This window comes from Bos indicus x Bos taurus, chromosome 2 (genome assembly GCF_003369695.1).
Source record: "Bos indicus x Bos taurus breed Angus x Brahman F1 hybrid chromosome 2, Bos_hybrid_MaternalHap_v2.0, whole genome shotgun sequence".
Taxonomy (NCBI): domain Eukaryota; kingdom Metazoa; phylum Chordata; class Mammalia; order Artiodactyla; family Bovidae; genus Bos; species Bos indicus x Bos taurus.
The window spans coordinates 132692865-132715222 of record NC_040077.1 but is presented as its reverse complement, the minus strand read 5'-3'; the positions used below and the strand labels follow the sequence as shown (position 1 = coordinate 132715222).

Genomic DNA, 22358 nt, shown 5'->3' with positions numbered 1-22358 from the left:
CTCAGGGTGCCCCGAGGGGCCTCAGGCTGCGCATCGAGCCCTGGGAGGACCCCCAAGGCAAGCGTGGTCTGCAGCACCCCCCACATCCTAGGGGTCCCCACTTCCTTGCAGCCCCTCCCGGCTCCTGGATCCCCACCTCCTTCCTGCGGAGGCTGTTTCTGGCCTCACATGTAACTTGGGTGGGCCTCAAGAACCCCACTTCTGAATCTAACCTTTGACCCCCTGGGCCCATGACATCTCTCCCCGGAGTGACCCAGTGCAGCCCTTCCCGGCGCCCCAGCCTGGCTTGGCCTCAGGAGAAGGGGAAACAGACAGAAGCAGTGGTTACAGACTGATAGGCAAAGTGGGGTGCTTTGCTAAGTACTATGTGAATTGACTCACTGCACCCTCGCCACTCCCTAGCGATGCAGTAACTGCCCTCATTTCATAGAATAGGCCTCAGAAGTGCAGAGGAATTAAGTAACTTGCCTAGGGGTTGAGAAAAGTCTCCAACAGGACTTGAACCCAGGCAGTCTGTCTAAATCACTCTCGGTATAATCTTAGGAACTGCTGTTGGTTCAGTTCAGTTCAGTTGCTCACTCGTGTCTGACTCTTTGTGACCCCATGGACTGCAGCACGCCAGGCCTCCCTGTCCATCACCAACGCCCGGAGTTTACTCAAACTCATGTCCATTGAGTCAGTGATGCCATCCAACCATCTCATCCTCTGTCATCCCCTTCTCCTCCTGCCTTCAGTCTTTCCATTTGTTGATCACCTACTATGTGCCGGACTGGATGCTGGACAATGCTTGGCGTCCTTTTCCCCTCAAAATGACCCTACGGACTTGGCATCATTACCTGCCTGTGGCTGAAGTTGGGGCTCCCGGACTCTCCACTGAGACCAGGCAGGCGGTGGGAGAACTCTCGATCCTTTCTTCCGCACATGCGTTGCTGTAACCACCAATACTAGGCAGCCTGTAGACGCCTGCTAAGTTGCTTCAGTCGTGGCCGACTCTTTGTGGCCCTATAGGCTGTGGCCCGCAGACTCCTCCGTCCATGGGCTTCTCTAGGCAAGAACACTGGAGCGGCTTGCCATTTCCTTCTCCAGGGGATCTTCCCAACCCAGGGATCGAATCCCTGGTTCTTATGTCTCCTGCATTGGCAGGCAAATTCTTTACCATTAGCGCCACCCAGGAGGCTATATCATTTCTCATCCGTGGAGGATCTTCATTTTGCAAATGTGAAATGAGCGCCTTTTTGCTCTGGGAGTGCTTTCCCCAGGCTGGCAGACAGTGGCGCCCAGATGCCAATCTAGCGCCTTCTGGCCATGGCAGTTGTGTGTGCACACCCGGTTTCTCCCGGATGCCGAGCTTTCCCTGCATGGCTGCTCATGACTGCTGTGCAGGTTGTGGACTTCCCAACTACAGAACGGCGCTCCTTGCAATTGTGCAGGACACAACGATCCTGGGCGCTCCTTTGTCCCTTGTCGTGGAATTGGCTTGGAGACAAGTATGTATCTGCATGTGCACGCAGCCTCAGTAACCCCAGTCAGGCAGGGACAATCTCTGGCCATATTAGTAAGTCCTTTGCTTCCCTGGTGGCTCAGATGGTAAAGCGTCTGCCTGCAATGTGGGAGACGCGGGTTTGATGCCTGAGTCGGGAAGATCCCCTGGAGAAGAAATGGCAACCCACTCCAGTACTCTTGCCTGGAAAATTCCATGGACGGAGGAGCCTGGTAGGCTACAGTCCAGGGGGTCGCAAAGAGTCGGACACGACTGACGACGTCAGTTTACACAGCTGGAGGTGGGGGTGGGCTGGAGGGCACAGAGGAAGCGCTGAGGGACCGGGCGCAAATGGAGGGCTTCCTGGGGTGGCGTCCTTGGCACTGGGCTCTGAGACTCCAGCATCCTCTTGGCAGAATGAGTCTTGATCAGCAGCCGGCTTCATCCCGTGCGTGAAACAAGGCGGAGCATAAACGGATAGCTACATAAATAGATTGAGAAGAGGCTGGTTGGAAAGGCGGCAGGAAGCCGGGCGGCAATGCCAAGGAGTGGCCTGCAGGTGGCAGGCCTGGAGCAGCCGCGGGGCTCAGGCTTCGCTCTCTCTGCAGGAAGAGTGTCTGCACAGAACTGGGTTTCAGCGAGATGAAAAGCAGCCTCGTGGGAGGATGAGGTTTGCTGGGGAGGAGGGTGGTGGGGACCAGCTGGGAACTGCAGGAGTCCAAGCAGGAGGTGGTGGAGGCTAGGACTGGGTGGGGGTGGACGAGGGCTAGGGAAGCGGGGCCACACAGGAGAGGCGCTGCTGACGGGCCCTGTGAGCAGCCAGCGGAGAGAGCCAGACTTCGAGGGCAGAGACACGTCGCTGGCTGTGCCCGTCTGCCGGTGGGAGTGAGATGCGAATTACTACCTGCTGACGTTTTCCTTGGCCAACCTCAAACTGAACCACTAAGAGGACTCAGAAGAAAAATTGCAGGTCCCCCCGCCACCGTTCACCCCCAAACCCCGCAAAGGTGGAGGAATTGGAAATCTTGACAAGGGATAAGCCTTAACGCAGCACTGCCACGCTGGCCTTTCTCCAGATGGGCGTGTGATGAGCACCGGCTCCCTGCCTTGGTTTTACCTGTACAGAGCCAGTAACTCCCGTCTAGTTTTCCTCCCCTGCTCTGAGCCTCTGGGAAAATCCAGAATTCCCAGATTCAAATCCTGGCTGGGCTGTTTCTTGAGCCACTCACTGAAGATCTGAGTTTTCCCTCAGCAAGTTGGGGAATGTTGATCGCACCCACTTCCCTCCCAGGGTCGTGGTGAGGTTTGTGTGAATCACTGTACCTGTAGAGCTTGGAGCAGTGCCTGACATAGAGTGGGGCCTCCACGAATGTCAGTCATTATAATAATTCTTCTTCATGGGGCTTCCCTGGGGATCCAGTGGTTAGGACTTCACCTTCCAGTTGACGACGTGCAGGTTTGATCCCTGCTTAGGGAGCCAACACCCCACAGGCCTCACAGCCAAAAAAACCAAAACCTAAAACAAGCAGTATTGTCATAAATTCAATAAAGACTTTAAAAAGGGTCCACGTCGAAAATCTTTAAAAAACATAATTATTGAGAATAAGTGACTGCTGATGGTTGGGCTGAGAGTTTTGTTCATTCGTTCACTGAACGTATTTACGGCAATCTAGTACATGCTGAGGACACAGCAGTGAAGCAAAGGCGGCTCCTGGTAAAGAATCCGCCTGCCAGTGCAGGAGGTGCGGGCTTGATGCCTGGCTGGGGAAGATCCCCTGGAGGAGGAAATGGCAACCCACTCCAGTACTCTTGCCTGGCAAATCCCATGGACAAAGGAGCCTGGCGGGCTGCAGTCCATGGGGTTGCAAAGAGTCTGAGCGATTCAACAGGAGCAACAATATGTGCTGAGGATACAACAGTGAACAAAAGAGACAAATCCCCGCTCTCAGTTAACCAGTTGGTTAATGGCTCCTGTGAGAGCAGCTCTGAGCAGGCCTCCCAGTCCCCCTGGACCCTGGTTTCTCCATCTCTGCCATGAAATGCTCTTCTTGGAACATTCAGGCATGGAGGCTTGGGACAGAAGACTCCCTAAGACTCGGCCCCATTATGGCACAAGCCTTCTCTCTCGAGGGAGGGAGCACCCTGTGCCTAGAAGTAATCAAGAAAAACAGCGTCCTTGACGGTCCCTCTCTACCCTGAAATGTTAAGGACGCCTAAGATTCCATGACCGAAATGACAAATTTAAGTGCACAAACTTCTGAAAAGGTCCTAAATTCAAGATAACTGTGGCCACAGGGTGGCACCACTACCCAGGCCCAGTCTTGAAAAATTGTTTTTTTGAGTATAGCAAAGTACAGTTTATAATGTGACAAGCATCTGCGAATCTATCGCCCAGAACACACAGATGCTAACATTTTTGGTCATGTTTTCATATTATTTTTTTTCCAGCCACACCATGAGGCTTGCTGGAATCTTAGTTCCCTAAGCAGGGATGGAACTCAGCTGCAGAAGTGAAATCTCAAGTTCTAACCACTGGACAGCCAGGGAATTCCCTAGATTTTAAAAATATTTTAGTTTTTAAAAGAAGTACAGTTGATTTACAATGTTGTGCCAATCTCTTCTGTACAGCAAAGCGACTCAATTTATACGTGTATACACTCTTTTTTTTAAAAAGTATTTTCCATTGTGGCATTACAGAATATTGAAGAGAGTTCCCTGTGCATTAGGACCTGGTTGCTTATCCATTCTAAATGTAATAGTTGGCATCTACCAAACCCAAACTCCCAGTCCATCCCTCCCTTTCCCCCCCAGATTTTCTTAATTTTAATAAAGGAATCAAACTGAAAGAGTTAAAGCAGAGGGTGCCTGCATGCTAAGTCGCTACAGTCGTGTCTGACTCTGCAACCCCATGGACTGTAGCCCACCATGCTCCTCTGTCCATGGGATTCTCCAAGCAAGAATACTGGAGTGGGTTGCCATTTCCTCCTCCAGGGAATCTTCCCCACCCAGGGATCGAACCGGAGGCTCTTATGTCTCCTACACTGGCAGGCAGGTTCTTTACCACTGGCACCACCTGGGAAGGCCGAAGCAGAGGGAATAATAATATTCAATTTCACTATATACTTAAGCATCTTAAAATGTATTTAATTGATTTAGTTTTGGCTGCATTGGGTCTTTGTTGCCACCCGTGGGCTTTCTCTACAGTCTGAGTCTCCTCGTTGATGCAGAGCACGGCCTCGCATTGCGGTGGCTGCTCTTGCCGTGGAGCACGGATTTTAGAGTTTGAGGCTTCAGCAGCTGGCACGTGGGCTCTGGAGCGTGGGCTCTGGAGCATGGGCTCAGTAGTTGCGGTGCACGGGCTCAGTTGCCCCACATGTGGAATCCTCCTGGACAAGGGATCGAACATGTGTCCCCTACACTGGCAGGCAGATTCTTAACCACTGGACCACCGGGGAAGTCTTCACCATATACTTCTAATTTTCTCAAAGCTAAAATGTACCAAGCACATTCTCCATGCCAAATGGTTTCAAGGCTCAACCCAGTTGTATGTCCAGTACCCCAGTTTCATAGCTGCAGAGACACAAAAACGCTTGGCCAAGGTCACAGAGCAAGTAACCGAATCGGGATTATGAACCCAGGAAGCATCAGACTCAGTGGCCATGAACTGGAGCAAACTCCTGGAGACAGTGGAGGACAGGGGATCCTGTCGTGATGCAGCCCATTGGGTCACAAAGGGTCAGGTACGACTGAGTGACTGAACCACACCAACACTTGGCTCCAAAGTGTATTCTACACAGGACTTCTCAGCTTTGCTGTTGCTCACATCAGAAATCCCTGGGCCGGGGAGCTCTGCTCAATGTTATGGGGCAGCCTGGGTGGGAGGGGAGTTAGGGGGAGAATGGATACATGTATGTGTATGGCTGAGTCCCTTTGCTGTCCACCTGAAACCATCACAACATTGTTAACTGGCTATATTCCAATATAAAATAAAAAATTAAAAAAAATTCCTGGGCTGAAGAAGTTACTGCAGAGCTGAATGCATTCCCATTTTACAGATGGGAACACTGAGGCTAGTAGCTAACACTGACACAGCACCATAAAGTTTACTGATGATACCAACAACCCTGAGAGGTGGGTGCTGTATTGTTCTGCTAGTTACTGCACAGGAGTAAACAGTGGCCCAAGGACATAGAGTCACTGGTTCTGAGTCCACAGAGCTGGTTAGCAGTGGAGCTGGGATTCCAAGTCTCCTCTTTCTGTCTCTCTGCCCAGAGCTTGGTATCCTGTTCCCTGAGGCAGGACAGAAATTGTCATGATGCTGCAGGTGGTGTTGGGAGGGAAGGCAAGCCTCCCTTTGCCACATGGACCTGGCTGTGGGCAGGGATGGGACTCTGGGTGCCACACAGCAAGTCCGGGCAGGGAATGCAGGGTCTTGAAGTTTCTCTGGGTGTTGGGCAGACCTGAGTTTCAGTTCCACTTGATCTCTTGTGGATGGTGACTTGAGAGAGGCCTTTGGCCTTTCCTAGCCCAGTTTAATAGTTACCTCTTAGCATTGGTCTGCGGGTAGGAATAATAAAATAAAGCCCCTGGCACAGCATTATTTTCCTGTTTCTGTGGAAGGAAACAGACCCCAGCCACCTGAGATTTTCTTTACATTCTTCCCCATTTCCTTTTTTCTATAGCAATTATCATTCTGGGTTTCCTAGGTGGCTCAGTGGTAAAGAATCCACCTTATACTGTGGGAGATGCAGGAGACATGGGTTTGATCCTAGTTGCGAAGATCCCCTGGAGGAGGAAATGGCAACCCAGTCCAATATTCTTCCCTCGAGAATCCCATGGACAGAGGAGCCTGGCGGGCTACAACGCATAGGGTCACAAAGAATCGGACATGACTGACCACACACACAATTATTGCCCTACGACCACTTTAAACGTTTCTTTATGCTTAGTAAACTCTATGAAGTTGGATCTTTGCTTTGGTTTCTGCAGTGTCCCAATTGGATGGAGCTGTGTCTGACACCTAATGGGTGCTCCTTATAAATGTTTGTTGAATCCATGATCAAGACCATCCCCAAGAAAAAGAGATGCAAAAAGGCAAAATGGTTGTTTAAGGAGCCTTACAAATAGCTGAGAAAAGAAGAGAAGCTAAAGGCAAGGGAGAAAGGGAAAGATATACTCATCTGAATGCAGAGTTCCAAAGAATGGCAAGGAGAGATAAGAAAGCCTTCCTCAGTGATCAATGCAAAGAAATAGAGGAAAACAATACAGAACAATAAAAAGCAGAGATGTTACTTTGCCAACAAAGGTCTGTCTAGTCAAGGCTATGGTTTTTCCGGTGGCCATGTATGGATGTGAGCGTTGGACTATAAAGAAGTCTGAGCGCCGAAGAATTGATGGTTTTGAACTGTGGTGTTGGAGAAGACTCTTGAGAGTCCCTTGGACTGCAAGGAGATCCAACCAGTCCGTGCTAAAGGAGATCAGTCCTGGGTGTTCATTGGAAGAAATGATGCTGAAGCTGAAACTCCAACACTTTGGCCACCTGATGCGAAAAGCTGACTCATTGGAAAAGACTCTGATGCTGGGAGGGATTGGGGGCAGGAGGAGAAGGGGACGCCAGAGGATGAGATGGCTGGATGGCATCACCGACTCGATGGACAGGAGTGTGAGTGAACTCCGGGAGTTGGTGATGGACAGGGAGGCCTGGCGTGCTGCGGTCCATGGGGTCGTAAAGAGTCGGACACGACAGAGCGACTGAACTGACTGACTGAATCCATGATATTAACCTGTGACGTGTCCAGTAGAGACTCTTAGCTCCGGTTGTGAGGGGCGGGAGGAGGCAAGGATACACGTAGCAGCCTTACACACGGTGTGCCAGCCTATCTACCTGCAGTGACTCCACCCCACCTGGCCTGGGGATTCCCTGTTCCCACTCTTCAGTAGACTGAGAGTGCCGACAGCTTGGTCCTTCACCCTTAGCGCCGGGAAGGACTTCCAGGAGGAGGTTGCCATCTATTTAAATTAAAGATTTGAAGGAAGCGCAACAAATTATATATTATATAGGGCTCCCCAGGTGGCTCAGTGGTAAAGAATCTGCCTATCAATGCAGGAGATGCAGGTTCTATCCCTGGGTGGGGAAGATCCCTTGGAGAAGGAAATGACAACCCACTCCAGTATTCCTGCCTAGGAAATCCTATCGACAGAGGAGGCTGGCCGGCTAGAGTCCATGCGGTTGCAAGAGTGGGAAATGACTTAGTGACTAAACAACAACAACATATTGTAACATATATGTACACATATGTCAAGCGGTCTGCCCAATATCTCCCAACCGGCTCGCCCTGGTAGCGGTGGGCAGCCCCCTATTGGAAGCAGTCCTGGATGAAGGTGGCCCACAACCCCCTTCTCCGAGTTCCTCCTGCGCCAAGTGTGAGTGGGGAGGGGCAGGCCTGGGGGGCGCGGGTAGAGGCCGCTAGAGCTGGGAGGCGACCTGGCACGGCCCGGCTCTCGGATCATCCCTCCGCAGGCCCAGGGGTGCCGGGGACCCCGCCCGCCTGCTGGGCCAGGGCTCGGCTCTGCCCGCCCACCGCGGGGCGGGACGCAGGCTCCGCGGCGCGGGGACCGCGCGCTCCTGGAAGCAGCCACCGCGCCTCCGCGCGCGCCGGGCCCTCGCGGCGTCTCCCGGGTCCCTGGGCGCCAGCCCGGCCCGCGGCCGCCGCTGCCTCTCCCGGGCCCACGGCTCCTGCCGCAGTCGCCGGCCGCGGAGCAGCGCTCCAGGTACCGAGCCCGGGCGGGAGCGGGGCCGGAGACCCGCGGCCGGGTCGGGAGGGGGTCTTTCTCTCCCGGCGGGCCGGCCGGTATCCTCCAGCTCGCCGCGGGGACCGCGTCCGCCCGAGCCCGGGGTGCCTCTGCGCTGGGTCCGAGACCTGCGCTCCCCTCCGGGGGCCCCCACCCTGAGACTCCCAGCACCCCGGGTCCTTCTTGGCACCTCTCTATGTCCATTCGCCGAGAGGGGCTTGCCCCGGCCTGGAGAGCGCCCAGTGGCCCCGGGCTCTCACCCCCCGGGTCTCTGCCCTCGACTCATCTTACCGCCCGCCCCTTCCAGGGGCTCTGCGTTCCTGTCCTCCTGACTTGCCACTCGCTCCTGCTAGAGGACCCTGCTCCTCAGGTGCCCCCTCCCAAACTTCCTACCCAGGTGTTTGCTCCAGGTGTTTCTGCATCCCACCCACGGACGCCCCCAGACCCCCTCTCCATCCCCTTCAGGGTGCTGACCCTTGACCCAGAGGGCCGCCCTCCCCCGCCCATCCCCGCCCATCCCCGCCTTCCCACCAGCCAGCCTCCACGCCCACCCTGCCTCGTCCTCCGGACCCCAGAGCCCCCATGGTCCCAGAGCAAGGCCCCGCCAATTACAGCACCCCGGACTGGGGCTCGGGGCCGCCGTGGGCACCCGGGGGCAGCGGCTGGGTGGCCGCCGCGCTGTGTGTGGTCATCGCGCTGACGGCCGCGGCCAACTCGCTGCTCATCGCGCTCATATGCGCGCAGCCCGCGCTGCGCAACACGTCCAATTTCTTCCTCGTGTCGCTCTTCACGTCGGACCTGATGGTGGGGCTGGTGGTGATGCCGCCGGCCATGCTGAACGTGCTGTACGGCCGCTGGGTGCTGGCGCGGGGCCTCTGCCTGCTCTGGGCCGCCTTCGACGTGATGTGCTGCAGCGCCTCCATCCTCAACCTCTGCCTGATCAGCCTGGACCGCTACCTGCTCATCCTCTCGCCGCTGCGCTACAAGCTGCGCATGACGCCCGCGCGCGCCCTGGCGCTGGTCCTCGGCGCCTGGAGCCTGGCCGCGCTCGCCTCCTTCCTGCCCCTGCTGCTGGGCTGGCACGAGCCGGGCCGCGCGCGGGCACCCGCGCCGGGTCAGTGCCGCTTGCTGGCCAGCCTGCCCTTTGTCCTCGTGGCGTCGGGCCTCACCTTCTTCCTGCCCTCCGGCGCCATCTGCTTCACCTACAGCAGGATCTTGCTGGCTGCCCGCAAGCAGGCCATCCAGGTGGCGTCCCTCACCACCGGCACTGCCGGCCAGGCCTTGGAGACGCTGCAGGTATGGGGCGGGGCGTGCAGGGAGACCCGGGCGTGGGGGACGGAGAGGAATGAGCAGTCATTGGGTGCCCACTGGGCATCCACGGCTCAGTATACAACTGCTGGCACTTCCAAGTGGTCATTCCCAGCACCCATCTTCCTTCTGAACTCCAGACTCAATGCCCAACTGTCCACAGGACCTGCCAGGATGTGGGCGGGTTTCTCAAGGGTAACAAGTGCAACAGGGCATTCAGGGGGTCCCAACTCTCTGCACTTGCTCCTCGCCCGTCTTCCCCATCACGGCCAATGGTGCCATCATGGCATCATGGCCCAGAAGCTTGGGAATAATTTCCCTCTCGTACTCACGGGCTGCATTCACAAGCCCCTCTGTGCCTGTGTCATCCCCGAGGACACCTTCCTGATCTCCTGATCCAAGCCACCATTGCTTCTTACTTTGGAGCCTTTTTCTTTCCTTCCCCTGCTGGGTCTTCAGTGAGGTGCTCAGGAGCACTGGGGCTTAGTTGCCCCACAGCACATGAGATCTTCTTTCCCCAACCAGCGACTGAACCTGTGTCCTCTGCATTGGAAGACGGATTCTTAGCCTCCGGACCACCAGGGAAGGCCCTTACCTGGGAGCCTTTGATAGTCTCCCGCTGCCTCCACCCTAGACCCGCCCTGTCCATTTTCTGCACAAAGAGAAACAAAAGGCAGTCCCCTCACTCCTTGGCTCCAAGCCCTTCAGCGGCTCTCTGTGGCTCTCAAGATGCAGAGGAGACCTGGGCCAGGCTCTGGCCTGGGACCTGGTCCTGCCAGCCTCTCCAGCTGCACTCCCTCCCCTCCCCACTCCCCGCTTCTCTGCACCAGCCCCGTGTGTCCTTCTGACGCTCCCAGAAGGCGCCAGACTGTGTGCCTAGGTCTTTGCGCTGGCTGTGCCCTCTGGAATTTTCTTCCCCTGGGGCTGTCCTTGCCTGAGTCTTTAGTTCACAGGTTACTCCTTCCCAGGGGCCCACCCTGCCCACCCTGTCTGCAGACCGTCCCACCGCCCGCCACCCTGTTATTCACCATCTCGACCCCCAGTTTGTTGGCTGTTTGTTCATTGTCTGTGTCCCTCACTGGCGTGTAAGCTCCCACGAGGGCTGGGCTCATCTGGGTGGGTTTCGATCTCCACTGCCCCTAGTAGGTGTCCCTGAATCCTTGTGAATGGGGCGGGTGCTCTTAGGAGCAGGCCCTGCGGTGTCTAGAGTGGAGCAGGTAGTAGGTGTCCCTGAACCCTTGTGAATGGGGCGGGTGCTCTTAGGTGCAGGCCCTGCGGTGTCTAGAGTGGAGCGGGTTGCGTAGCACCTGAGCCCTAGCACTCCACTGCCCAGGGATGGGTGTTCAGACTGCCGGGCCTGAGCCCCAGAGAATTAGACCACAGGCCCCCAGGAAGGTCCCAGCGGGGCTCTCCAGCGTCCTCTAGGTGTGGCCTCAGGTGTGGGAGGTGTCTGCAGGATGGCAGGTCCCTTGCGGGGTGGGGGTTACTGGATAGACGGAGCTGAGAGGCTGACATCCTGGTTGGCAGCCCCCAAGTGGCTCATCCATGTCACCCCTGCAGTGAGGCCCATCAGCTAGGATGATGGCGTCCTGGGTGGACAGGAGGCCTTGGCTGCAGCCAGCTCTCTCCTGATCTATACTCACTGGAGAAACTTCTCCAGTCTCTGCAGGTGGCTGTGACCCTGACTTGGTTCTCGAACTTCAGGGTGGCTGCCATGGGCTATCCACACCCTCTCCCTGGGTTCTTGTAAAGCAGCGTTTCCCAAACTTCAGGCTTTGGGGAACTGCCTCGTGGCATCTGCCTTGCTACCCTGCCTCCCAGCTTCACACAGTCTGCGAGTCTCTGCAGCCATATGTACTTAGCGATTTCTTGGAGTCATCTCATCTTTTTACTTCCATGAATTTATTTAGCAAGAAAACTTCTTATCTCTTGCAGTAACGGAAGATCAGTATCCTAGCCAGAAATAGAAGGTGATCAGAACCATAACTTCACTGGGGCCGCAGAAGCCCCAGCAGTGTTGCTGAAGTCCAGCTTGGATGGCTGGAGATGCTTGAGCCCAAGGCCTGCTTTCTCCTTGTTAGATGTTGGAGGGACGTTAAAGATACAGTAGCATCAGCATGAGACTTTCTCTTGACATAACCAGAGGAGCTGGGAGGGTGCTCTAAAGGCCTCTGTTCTTACTCTGTGACTCAGTTATTTTGTTGGGTGTTCATTCACCATCCAAGGTCATCTCCTCGTCTCACTCTGCCCTAATGACTAAGGAGGTGTGGAGTTGGCTGGTCTTGGTGGGGTTGGAGTGGAGAGGTCTAGATTCTTGGTTACAGCAGAGCCTGTGACACACAGATTTTCTTTCCGTGAAGCTAACCAGCTGGCACTTGGGTTTTTTAAAAAATGATTTTATTTATTTATTTTTGGCGATGCTGGGTCTTCCTTGCTGTGCAAGCTTTTCTCTAGTTGTGGCTCACGGGCTTAGTTGCTCCGTGGCTTGTGGGATCTTCCTGGGTCAGGGATCGAACCCGTGTCTTCTGCATTGTCAGGCGGATTCTTTACCACTGAGCTACTGGGGTAGTCCCCGGACACCCAAAGGGGCCAATAATCCCCGTCCCTGTTGGACAGCTGGAGGACTAAGGGTCGATGAGGGGAGGCAACTTGCCCACGGTTGCACGTCTAGTCAGGGAGTTTCAAGCGCAGAGCCCGGGTCTGAGCCTCGTGCTGCCAGCCGGCGGTGACGTGCCCTCGAAACCTGGCTCCAGGGTCACCACCCTGGGTCCCGTGCTCTGCTGCACTGGATGTGCCTCTCAGTCGCCTCTGCCGGGCCCTCCTGCTCTGCCACCATCTGAGGCACTCCCCGGCCTCGGTCCTTGTACCTTCTTGCTTTTTTCCACGTTCACTTCTTTAGTGAGCTCATCTCATCCTGTGGCCGGAAGTACCACGTACATACTGATGACTTCCAGCCTGGATCACTCACTTACCTCGTCCCCAACAGAATCTGGGATTTTTTTTCCCGGCTCCAGATGTAGTCCTTGACTTGTGTTCCTTACGTTGACTAATTGACGCGAGTGGCTCAGGCCAGGAACATTGGAGGCAGCCTCTTTTCCTCTTGCTGCACACCCTGCATGCTTTCTATGTTCAAAGCGCATGTAGGCCCTGACCACTTCTCATATGTAAACTGCTGCCCCTCCTCAATGGCTGAGCCCTTCATCTGGTGCCCAGGTTATCGCATTGATCTTCCACTGGCTTCCTGAGCCCATTCTTGCTTCCTTTCGACTTACACTGCAGCCATAGCGATCCCTGGGAATTCCCTGGTGGTCCACTGGCTAGGACTTGGCACTTTCCCTGCTGTGAGCCTGAGTTCGATCCCTGGTCAGGGAATTAAGATCCCACAAGCCGGGAGGTGTAGCCAAAAAAAAAGAAAAGTGCAGGCCCTGTCGTGTTATTCCTTGCCCCTTGTCTGGTCTCCTTTTCTCCCTCCATCCCCTCACGCTTTCTGTTTCAGCCACACTGGGCTCCTTGTTCCTTGAGTGCCAGGCACGCTCCTGCCTCAGGACCCTTGCACCTGCTGTTGCCTCTGCCTGGGGAACCTCACGTCACCACACAGATCTGCCCCGAACTTCTGTCCCTTTCCTCTGGCCTTTGCTTGGCTGTCTTACTAACCGCTTGGTTAGTAACGAGGTCACACTTGCGCAGATCCCCTCCAGCCCTCATTTCCTAAGTTGTTCTCAGCAGCAAATGGCACAAATTGCATACTTTCCATTTATCATTGGCGTGTTTGCTTCCTCCTACTAGAATGTAAGTTCTGTGAGGCTGAGGACCCGTCTTGACTGCTGGATTCTCAGCATCTGAAGGAGTGTCGTGAGTGTTCATTGCACAATGATGGAAGGAACGAAATGGACACAGTGCCCCACAGAGCCCAGGATTCAACCCCAGCTCACGCTTCTCCCTTCTCTTCCACTTGTAGAAGCAGTTCTTGTAGCTGACGAATCCTGCGCTTTTCAGTACGTTCATTCACTTCCTCGGTGCTGTGTTGAGTACTTCTTTTATTTATTTATTTACTGCTCTGGATCTTGAAAGTGAAAGTCACTCAGTCGTGTCTGACTCTGCGATCCCATGGACTATACAGTCCATGGAATTCTCCAGGCCAGAATACTGGAGTGGGCAGCCTTTCCCTTCTCCAGGGGATCTTCCCAAACCAAGGATCGAACCCAGGTCTCCCGCATGGCAGGCGGATTCTGTACCAGCTGACCTACCAGGGAAGTCCTGGGCCTTAGTTGCAGCATATGGGATCTCCAGTCTTCATTGTGGCATGTGGGATACAGTTCCCTGACCAGGGATGGAACCTGGGCCCCCTACATTGTGATCACAGGGTCTTAGCCACAGGACCACCAGGGAACTCCGTTGAGGACCTGTCTTGTGCAGGAGCTGTCCTGGGCTGTGAGTGCGGGCATGAGTGTGTCTGAGAAGGTCTTGCCCTCTTGAAATCTACGTTCTAGTTGGAGAGAGAGATGGTAGTCACAAAACCCTATCATGATGAGGGTTCTGGAGCTTATAAGAAGGGTGTCTCTTCTAGCAAACATCAAAAATCTATCACTCCCTGTGCGTATATTTGCAAAATCAAGGAAGTCACAAAACGGAAGGCTGAGAGGTGTCTTCATGGGTCATTTAGTCTCGGGGCTTCCCAGGTGGAGCTAGCAGTAAAGAATCTGCCTACCAGCGCAGGAGACATAAGAGATGTGGGTTCGATCTCTGGGTTTGGACGATCCCCTGGAGGAGGGCATGGCAACCCACTCCAGTATTCTTGCCTGGAGAATGACATGGACAGAGGAGCCTGGCAGGCTACGGTCCATAGGGTCACGAAGAGTTGGACACGACTGAGCGACTTAGCCCACACATGCACTGCCTCTGAGGCAGAATGACTCTCGGCCTCTCAGGCCTGAAATATGTCTATGCGAATATCTCCCGCTTTCTGGAACGCCTTTTCTCTTGATTTGAGTAAGGACGTGTCAGACTCCACCATCCAGCAAGTGCCTAGCTTGAAGTCACTCGGCTTGCTTCCCAAACCTCCCAGATCCTAAGCAAGCTTTGTGCTGGCTAGTTTCCGTACCACCTGGAGAAGTGCCTGTGTTTGGGGACGTGGCTTCTGGGAGGCCGCCTTACTCTGGCCTCCTGGGTTGTGACCCTCTTTCATCACCTGAGGTGGCGCATCCGGCCTGGGGGTGGAGGCGTTTCCATTGCCTGGACCCAGCGGAACTGATGAGAAGGAACAGAACTTGGGGGGGTGTTAGGCCCCCTTCCTCCCCGTCCCGGCTCCACTGAACCGTTGGCTGCTCCCTTGATCCAGTCTCTTGCTTTCCCACAGAGGGACAGGGGCTGGCTCCCAGTCCCTGAAGTCCTGGCCTTTCTGGAGTTTCGGACGTGGTTGCCGAGCTGGCTGGAGTGGCTTCCTCTGCCTCTGTCTGCCTGTTGATGCGAATGAGCTCTTAGAAAGCCGCCGGTTGGCTCAGTGGTTTCAGCCCCAGGGGCTCTGGGAAAGGAGTCCTGCCTAGAGGTCAGGCAGGGGCTGTGTCTGGGGGTGCAGGAGGGGCGTGAGAGGTGGCGAGGGTGCCCATGAGATGCAGCCAGGGCAAGTGTGTGCTTGCGTGTGTGTGAAAGGTGGGCGCCCCTGTGGTGATGGTGCTCACCCCTGGGGGTTCCAGAGGGACTGTTGTGGGACCACCTTGGGCGCTCAGCCTCCTGGGGAGCAGCAGGCAGCCCGGCTGGGCGTCCCTGTGTCCTGCGCCCTTTTTTCTCTCTTGTGTCTCTGGCCACACGCTCTCCCCACCGCCCTCCTCTCCGCCCCATCGTCCCCCCTTCCTCCTCCCCTTCGGCTCAGTCTCAGCCCCTCTCCCGTGCACCCTGTATCCTCCTCTTCCTTCCCTCCCTCCGATTCTCCTCCTGGTCCTCCTCCCCCAGCTCTCTTCACCCTCCAGCACCCAGCTATGCATCATTCTGTCCCAGCAATCCGTCTTCCCTTCCATCTCTGCCTCCTCCCCCTCAGAGGAGGCTGTGATCCCAGAAATATCTCAGAGGGGGAGGAGGGGGAGAGCAGGAGTGGAGCTGAGCGTGACAGGCTGGGCCGCCGCTCTGAACGAGGCAGCCTGCTGCAGCCGGGACGGGGCGGGGGGCTTGTCCGTCTGTCTGGGCCCAGGTTCAAATCCTGCCTCTCTCTCACTGCAGCGGGATGACTCTGGGTGAGTTGCTCACCTCCCTCTCTCCCAGTTATCATCTGAGGCTGTTTGAAGCATCAGTGGGGTGATTTAAATATGCCTGGTGCACAGCAGTTGCTTGTTGCTTGACAAATGTTAGCTCTGTCCTTTCCTCTTGATGGTGAAATGCATGGTGCTGGGAAGTTCACCCCTTTGAGTCTTCCTAGGGGCAAAAATAACCATGGCTGCCACCAGCAGCCTCATCATCATTATCAAGGAGCTGAGGTGAATACAAATAACAATAAACACCAACCATGATCACTAACTTAGTAACTAACAGTACTCACACAGTACTTTGTACCAGGCACTGTTCAAGTAACTTTCTATTATCCTATTTAATCCTATTTAATCCTTACTACAATCCTACAAGGTGGATGTCATGAGAATTGCCATTTTACAGATGAGAAAGCTGAGGCTCAGAGAGGTAAAGTACATTGCTTAAGGTTGCTCAGCTGGTTAGTAACAGAGTCACAATTTGAGCCGGGCAGTCTGGCTCCAAGGTTTATCTTATCACCCTCACACTGTGATTAGATGGCTGGGCTTCCCAGGGGCACAGTGGTAAAGATTCCTCTTGCCAGTGCAGGAGATGCAAGAGATGTGGGTTGGAACTCTGGGTCAGGAAGATCCCCTGGAGGAGGAAATGGCAATCTGTTCCAGTATTCTTGCCTGGAAAATCCCATGGACAGAGGAGCCTGGTGGGCCACAGTCTGTGGGGTCTCAAAAGAGTTGGACACGAGGTGACTGAGCACACACATGGTTAGCTGGTCATACAAATTTGAAATTACATGAGGGAATATGTAAGTCCACTTTAAAATGAAAATTCATCGGTAGTGATAAAGTAAAAGGCCCCCCTGACCTCATCAGTCACCTCCCACTCCTGTCTCTCCACGTCTTTCCAGCTCCTTTTCTCTGTGTTTGTGAATTTGTTTATGTGCCTAAAGAAGCTTATGCCTTGCATCTTTTTTTAAACAAAGGTAATCATGCGTCTCTCTTGTTTTGAAACTTCTTGTTAGCACTTGATCATGTGTCGTGGAGATCTTTCCGTGTGATTGACTTATCCTTTTAAACATCTGTATAGTATTCTAAGGCTTCCCTGGTGGCTCAGCGGGTAAAGAATCCGCCTGCAATGTGGGAGACCTGGGTTTGATCCTTGGGTTGGGAAGACCCCCTGGAGAAGGGAATGGCAACCCACTCCAGTATTCTGGCCTGGAGAATCCCATGGACTGTGTACAGTCCATGGGGTCACAAAGAGTCAGACACGACTGAGTGACTTTCACTATAGTATTCTAAACCAGGGTTTATTTAACCACTCTCTTCTGATGGACTTGTGAGCTGTTTCCGGTTTTTTTCTGTCACGAATGGAGCTGCAGTATACATCCTTTTTGTGCTGAGTGGACAGGTGTATGGGTGTTTATGGACATCGGGCCCTGCAGGGCCCTGCCAAGTCGTCCCCTCTGGCAGTGGCAAATGCCACAGGCGTGTGCTGATATAAGGGACGTGCGGACAACAGAGGAGCCACGAGGGGTTTTGAGGTGGCTTTAGGGCAGAGAGAAGCGAGAAGGATGGCGTCACCCGGACCCCAGGGCGTGGGCTGGTGGTGGCCCTCGGCTTCTGTTCCACGAGGGCCTCTTGGTGAGAGTGGTGGGCTTTTGCTTGGGGCTGTCATCCTCCAGAATGGGAGCAGCATGGTAGAGTGGGAAAGGCTCAGCGTCTGGAGCTGGAGGTGACTTTAATTCCCTGACTCAACTCTTGTCTGCTGTGTGACTCCTGGCTCTCTCAGCCTCATCTGCAAGATGAAGATTATAATACCTTCCTCCCAGAAAGACCAAATGACAGAATGAATATCAGGTGCAGATGTATTGTAAGCACTCAGTAAGCGGGGATAACAACGCAGGGGGTATGTGGTGCTTTGGTTTGAGCACAGTGTGACCTTGGGAAGGTCCCCTACTTTCTCTGAGCCTCAATTTCTTCCCTTTTGCCTGCTTTCTTGAGTCAATTCTTTGGGGAGAAGAAGAGGCAGGAAAATGCAGGTTTCTTCCCAGGAAGACTGGAGAGGGACCCTCATATCATGATTGATCCCTTTGGGTCAGCCTCCCCTGATGACGGCCCCTATCTTATCTCCCTGAATGCCTTGGTTCCCCAGTGCCCAAGAGCCATGGCTGTCTCTTGCCTCTTCACCAGGCTTCCAGGGGTGAGGGGGTACCTGTGTGGCTGGGGCTTGCGGGAGATGGTGTCTCCCTCCTCCCCTTGTCTGTTCCCATTGACGGCAGCAATCCAAAGTCAGAGCAGCTCTTGGGAGATTCTTTTGGGGAATCAGGAGTCTCTCCCTCCAGGCTGACCAATGGGGCCACAGAAGCCATAGAGTCCACTCTGGAGAAGAGAAAATGAGAGGGGAGGGAAAAGCAGACCCTCTTTTTCTCCCTGGTTGCCGCACAGTGAGTCAGAGCCTTTGTCCTGAGGTCTGCGCTGCTTTGGAAAGCCTGAGCTGTTGGCAGGAGGACAAGGCTCCCGAGGGCGCTACAACTTCCCCAGCCTCATCCACACACCACTGAACGATATCAGGGCTGCTGTGCTTGCATTAACTCCGTGTCCAGCACAGGGCGTACGTGCATTATCCGCAGCTCCACAGCAACTCCATAAGCTGAGCGTTTTCTCCCATTTGACAAATGTGGAAGCGGATTCTCTCAAGATCACAAGTGAGTGAGTGGTAGAGGCATAACTGGAAGCCTGATCACTTGTTTTAAAAGCCCAGCTCTCGCCTCTGTGCCCCACCAAGAAAGTGGGAAGAATCAAGGGCCTCTTTTAGGCTTCCCTGTGTGAGCCTTGATATTTGTCTAACCAGATTTCACCTGGACAAATACATCGAAAAGCAGGAGTTACAGGGTGCCTGTCTCCCCTCTCCTGCCCACTGCCATTCCAGATCCTACAGAAGGACAGCATGCAGTTGGGGTTTCAGCACCTTGGACAGGAACCAAGCCTGGGTACCCTGAAGAGACCAGTGAGAACAAGGCTGGGAGGGGGAGTTCCTGCATGTGGTGGGGGTGGGGGGGGGGTGGGGGTGGGGGTGGTGCGGTGTGTGTGTGGGCATCTTTAATGCTCCCTGGGGCTCACGCATCTTGGCTTTGCCTTCACCCCTTTCCATCTGTGAAGGTTGCCTGGGAACCTGGCTCCTTCCTTCCTGCCTCCTCCTGACTCTTTCATCCTCCCGTACCCAACCTGTCTCTGGTTGCCTCAAGAGCTAAGCTGGGCTCTTGCACAGTTTAGGAAGTGTTGGGGGGAATCTCTGGCCTTTAAAGCCCAGGAGTATTCCCAGGCAGCACACATACCCTTTCCTAGTCCAGTGAATTATGCTCACCCCAGTATCTACATAAGCTGTCAACATAGGTGGCTTTCACTTTGTCAAGTGGATATATGAAAATCCAAGTTGATTACAACACATGGTTTAGAGGAGGGCTTCATGTTGCAGCTTTTGTAGATTCCTAGGGGTTCCAGGGATGGACTTTGCAGTGGCCTCTGAACCCTCTGGCTATGTGGGAAACTTTTTCTTCTGTGTGTGTGTGTGTGTTTGTAAACATTTACAAGCTGTTTTCTGGGGAGTAAGTTGTGTAGATTTCATTTGAATTTCAGTGGGCTCATAAAGTTGAAAAAGTTAAGAGAACTGTTGGGCCAATTGGTCATCTGGTACAGAGAGCCTTTTATGTTTTGGGACTCCTGGTCTCCAGTTTATAAAAGTCGCATTCGAGCCCCTCATGCCTTGTCTCCCGTGGAGCCCCTCCTTTTTCCTCTTCTCCCAGCTCCTGCTCATGAAGTCCATGTGTGGGAATGAAGATGTCTGTAAGTCCACAGCGAAATCCAAGTTTAAAATACCAAGGTCACTCCCGTCCCTAGTGACTTATAAGATATTTAATTGCACACATTTGTTTGGGGCACATGTTTTCAAAATAAACTTTATTTTGTGGATCATGAAAACAGTGGTGCAGAACTGTCACTCCAAAATACGAAGAGAGTCAATTCACAGGCAGAGAGATTGTCAGGCCTCGGACAGCAGCTGTCCTCTTTCGTCAAGTACTGTTCCATCACAGCTAATCCTTGAAGTGCCCAAGTGCAGTGCAGGACAACACTCTGCCCAGACACAAAGCTAGCAGTTCAGGAAGCCACACTTCCTGCAAAGCACAGCGCTCGACACTGTCCAACAAGCCCGAACCTGAGCCCCTAGGAAATCTCCCCGCCCTTCCTAGAGCTCCTTGTGCACTGCTAGTCAGGGTCGGGGCTTGGTGCAGGACCAGGACAAAGGCTCAGTCTATTTCTGGGATCAAGGCTCAGTCTGGGGCTAAAGTTGGGCTCAGTCTGGTCCAGGGAGGAGGCTCACTTTGAGACTGTGGTTATGTAGGGCTCAATCTATGGTAGGTATCAGTGGTCAGGGCCGTGAGCAGAGCTTAGTTTATTGCTGAAGGGCTCACTCTGAAGCCAGGGTCAAGGTTCAGCCTGGAGTCAGGGTCAGGGCTCAGTCTAGGACTACAACTGGAGCCCATTCACGGGTCAAGGCTCAGTGTATTAAGGGCTCGGTCTAGAATTGGGATTAAGGCTCAGTCTGGGGCCAGGAATAGGTTCAGACCAAGTCACGCGGCCTTCCTCTCTGCAGGTGCCCAGGACCCCACGCCCAGGGGTGGAGTCAGCTGACAGCAGGCGTCTAGCCACCAAGCATAGCAGGAAGGCCTTGAAGGCCAGCCTAACGCTGGGCATCCTGCTGGGCATGTTCTTTGTGACCTGGCTGCCTTTCTTTGTGGCCAACATAGTCCAGGTAATGCCACCGCTGGAGGTGGGTGAGTCCCCGCCTTGATGGGGAGGCCCCGAATCCCACCACCCCCGACCCCGCACCCCCAGAGCTGGGGAGGGAGGGGGGCAGGAAGCCACTCAGAGCAAACGTGTTTGCGGGTCTGTCCCACCCACGCTGGGCGGGGTGCCCTGCGTCCCGGCTCCAGGATGTCCCCCCACCCCCTCCAGGCCGTGTGCGACTGCATCTCCCTGGGGCTCTTTGACACCCTCACGTGGCTGGGCTACTGCAACAGCACCATGAACCCCATCATCTACCCACTCTTCATGCGGGACTTCAAGCGGGCCCTGGGCAGGCTCCTGCCGTGTCCCCGCGGCCCCCGGGAGCAGCAGCCGGGCCTCGCCTCGCCCTCCGTGCGGACCTCTCACAGCGGTGCGCGGCCCGGCCTGAGCCTGCAGCACGTGCTGCCCCTGCCCCTGCCGCCGGACTCGGACTCGGACTCGGGCTCGGGCTCCGGGGGCTTCTCTGGCCCGCGGCTCACGGCCCAGCTGCTGCTGCCTGGCGAGGCCACCCGGGATCCCCCGCCGCCTGCCAGGGCCACTACTACAGTCAACTTCTTCAGCATCGATCGCGCAGAGCCCGAGCTGCGGCCGCGTCCGCCTGGGACCCCCACGAACTGATGCAGGCTTGGAGAGCTGGACTGGATGGGACCAGGTCCCCCGAGGCCTTGGACAAGCTCTTGGCTAAAACCAGGAGGCTACAGGTCCTCCGGGGAGCCATTCTGAGCTCCAGTGGATGTACTGAGTCAGCACCCTCTGCCCACCATGGGCCTCCAACCTGGACGCCTGGTTGCTGGCTTTAGGACAGTTTTATCCAGGATGCCTCACCACTGAGTGTGACTGGTGGGTGTGTGTAGAGCAGGGTTGGAGGGCTCCCGGGAGTGGGGTAAGGCCCTCTTGGCCCAGCTTAGGATGCAGGCAACCATCTCCCTTGCACATCCCATCAGCCTGCGTGGGAGCCATGCCTCTGTCTGCAAAGGTGGCTCAGCGCTGGGCCAGATCCCTTGCTCTGCGGGTCATGATCATCAGCATCAGCTCCCAGGAGTCTGTTAGAAGTGCACGTCCCCGCCCCACCCTAGACCTGCTGGTCGCCAGGTGAATCGTTGCACATTATGGTTTGAGATGTGCTGGCTCAGGGATCTTTAACCTGAAGATGTCTGGCTAGACAGTTTTCAGACCAGCTAGGCTCTCAGGATACACATGCTGCATAGTAAATATCTGAGCCTGGGAGTCAGGCAGGCAAAGTTTGAACCTCCGCTTCACTGCTTTCCAGCCCTTGGAAAGTTACTTAACCTCTCTGAGCCTGGTATTCCACATGCAAATGGGGAAATGATGCCTGCCTCCTAGGGCGTTAAGGGCACAGAACACCCAGCACTCGGCAGGTGGTTAGTGGGTGGTCCCTGCTGCTGTTATAACTCCTGGCCATCCAATCCCCTGGCTCCTGGTGGAGGGCCAGGAAGGGCCACTGTTCCCACTTTTTCACCCCCGCCTTCCTCCTTCTCCTCAGCCCCGGCCCGCAGCCCGCGATCTGACTCTGTCTCCCTAACTCCTGGCTAGGCTGCTGCCCTGCTCCTCCTGGGGGCACATGGGTAGCTGCTGGGTTCTTGCTCAAGATCAAGGATGGGTGTTCCCTCCCGTGGGCTTCCTTGGGCCTAGAAGGGAACCATCTGATGAGGACAGAGCCAGTCCCTCTCCCGCTGCCT

General features: G+C 54.9%; 1 protein-coding gene across 1 annotated transcript; it reads left to right on the top strand.

The window, feature by feature from the left end:
* The first annotated feature begins 8246 nt into the window (after positions 1–8246).
* Positions 8247–22020, top strand: HTR6 (5-hydroxytryptamine receptor 6). The gene is made up of 3 exons (XM_027521906.1): positions 8247–9568; positions 20465–20623; positions 20827–22020. The coding sequence occupies exons 1-3, from the start codon at positions 8855–8857 to the stop codon at positions 21274–21276; spliced, it is 1323 nt and encodes a 440-aa protein (XP_027377707.1). The 5' UTR covers positions 8247–8854; the 3' UTR covers positions 21277–22020.
* The last annotated feature ends 338 nt before the right edge of the window (positions 22021–22358 follow it).

Coding starts and splice junctions, on each gene's coding strand:
- HTR6 (XM_027521906.1), top strand. CDS start 8,855: ATGGTCCCAGAGCAAGGCCCCGCCAATTACAGCACCCCGGACTGGGGC. Junction 9,569..20,464: donor AGGCCTTGGAGACGCTGCAG/GTATGGGGCGGG, acceptor TCCTCTCTGCAG/GTGCCCAGGACCCCACGCCC. Junction 20,624..20,826: donor TTGTGGCCAACATAGTCCAG/GTAATGCCACCG, acceptor CACCCCCTCCAG/GCCGTGTGCGACTGCATCTC.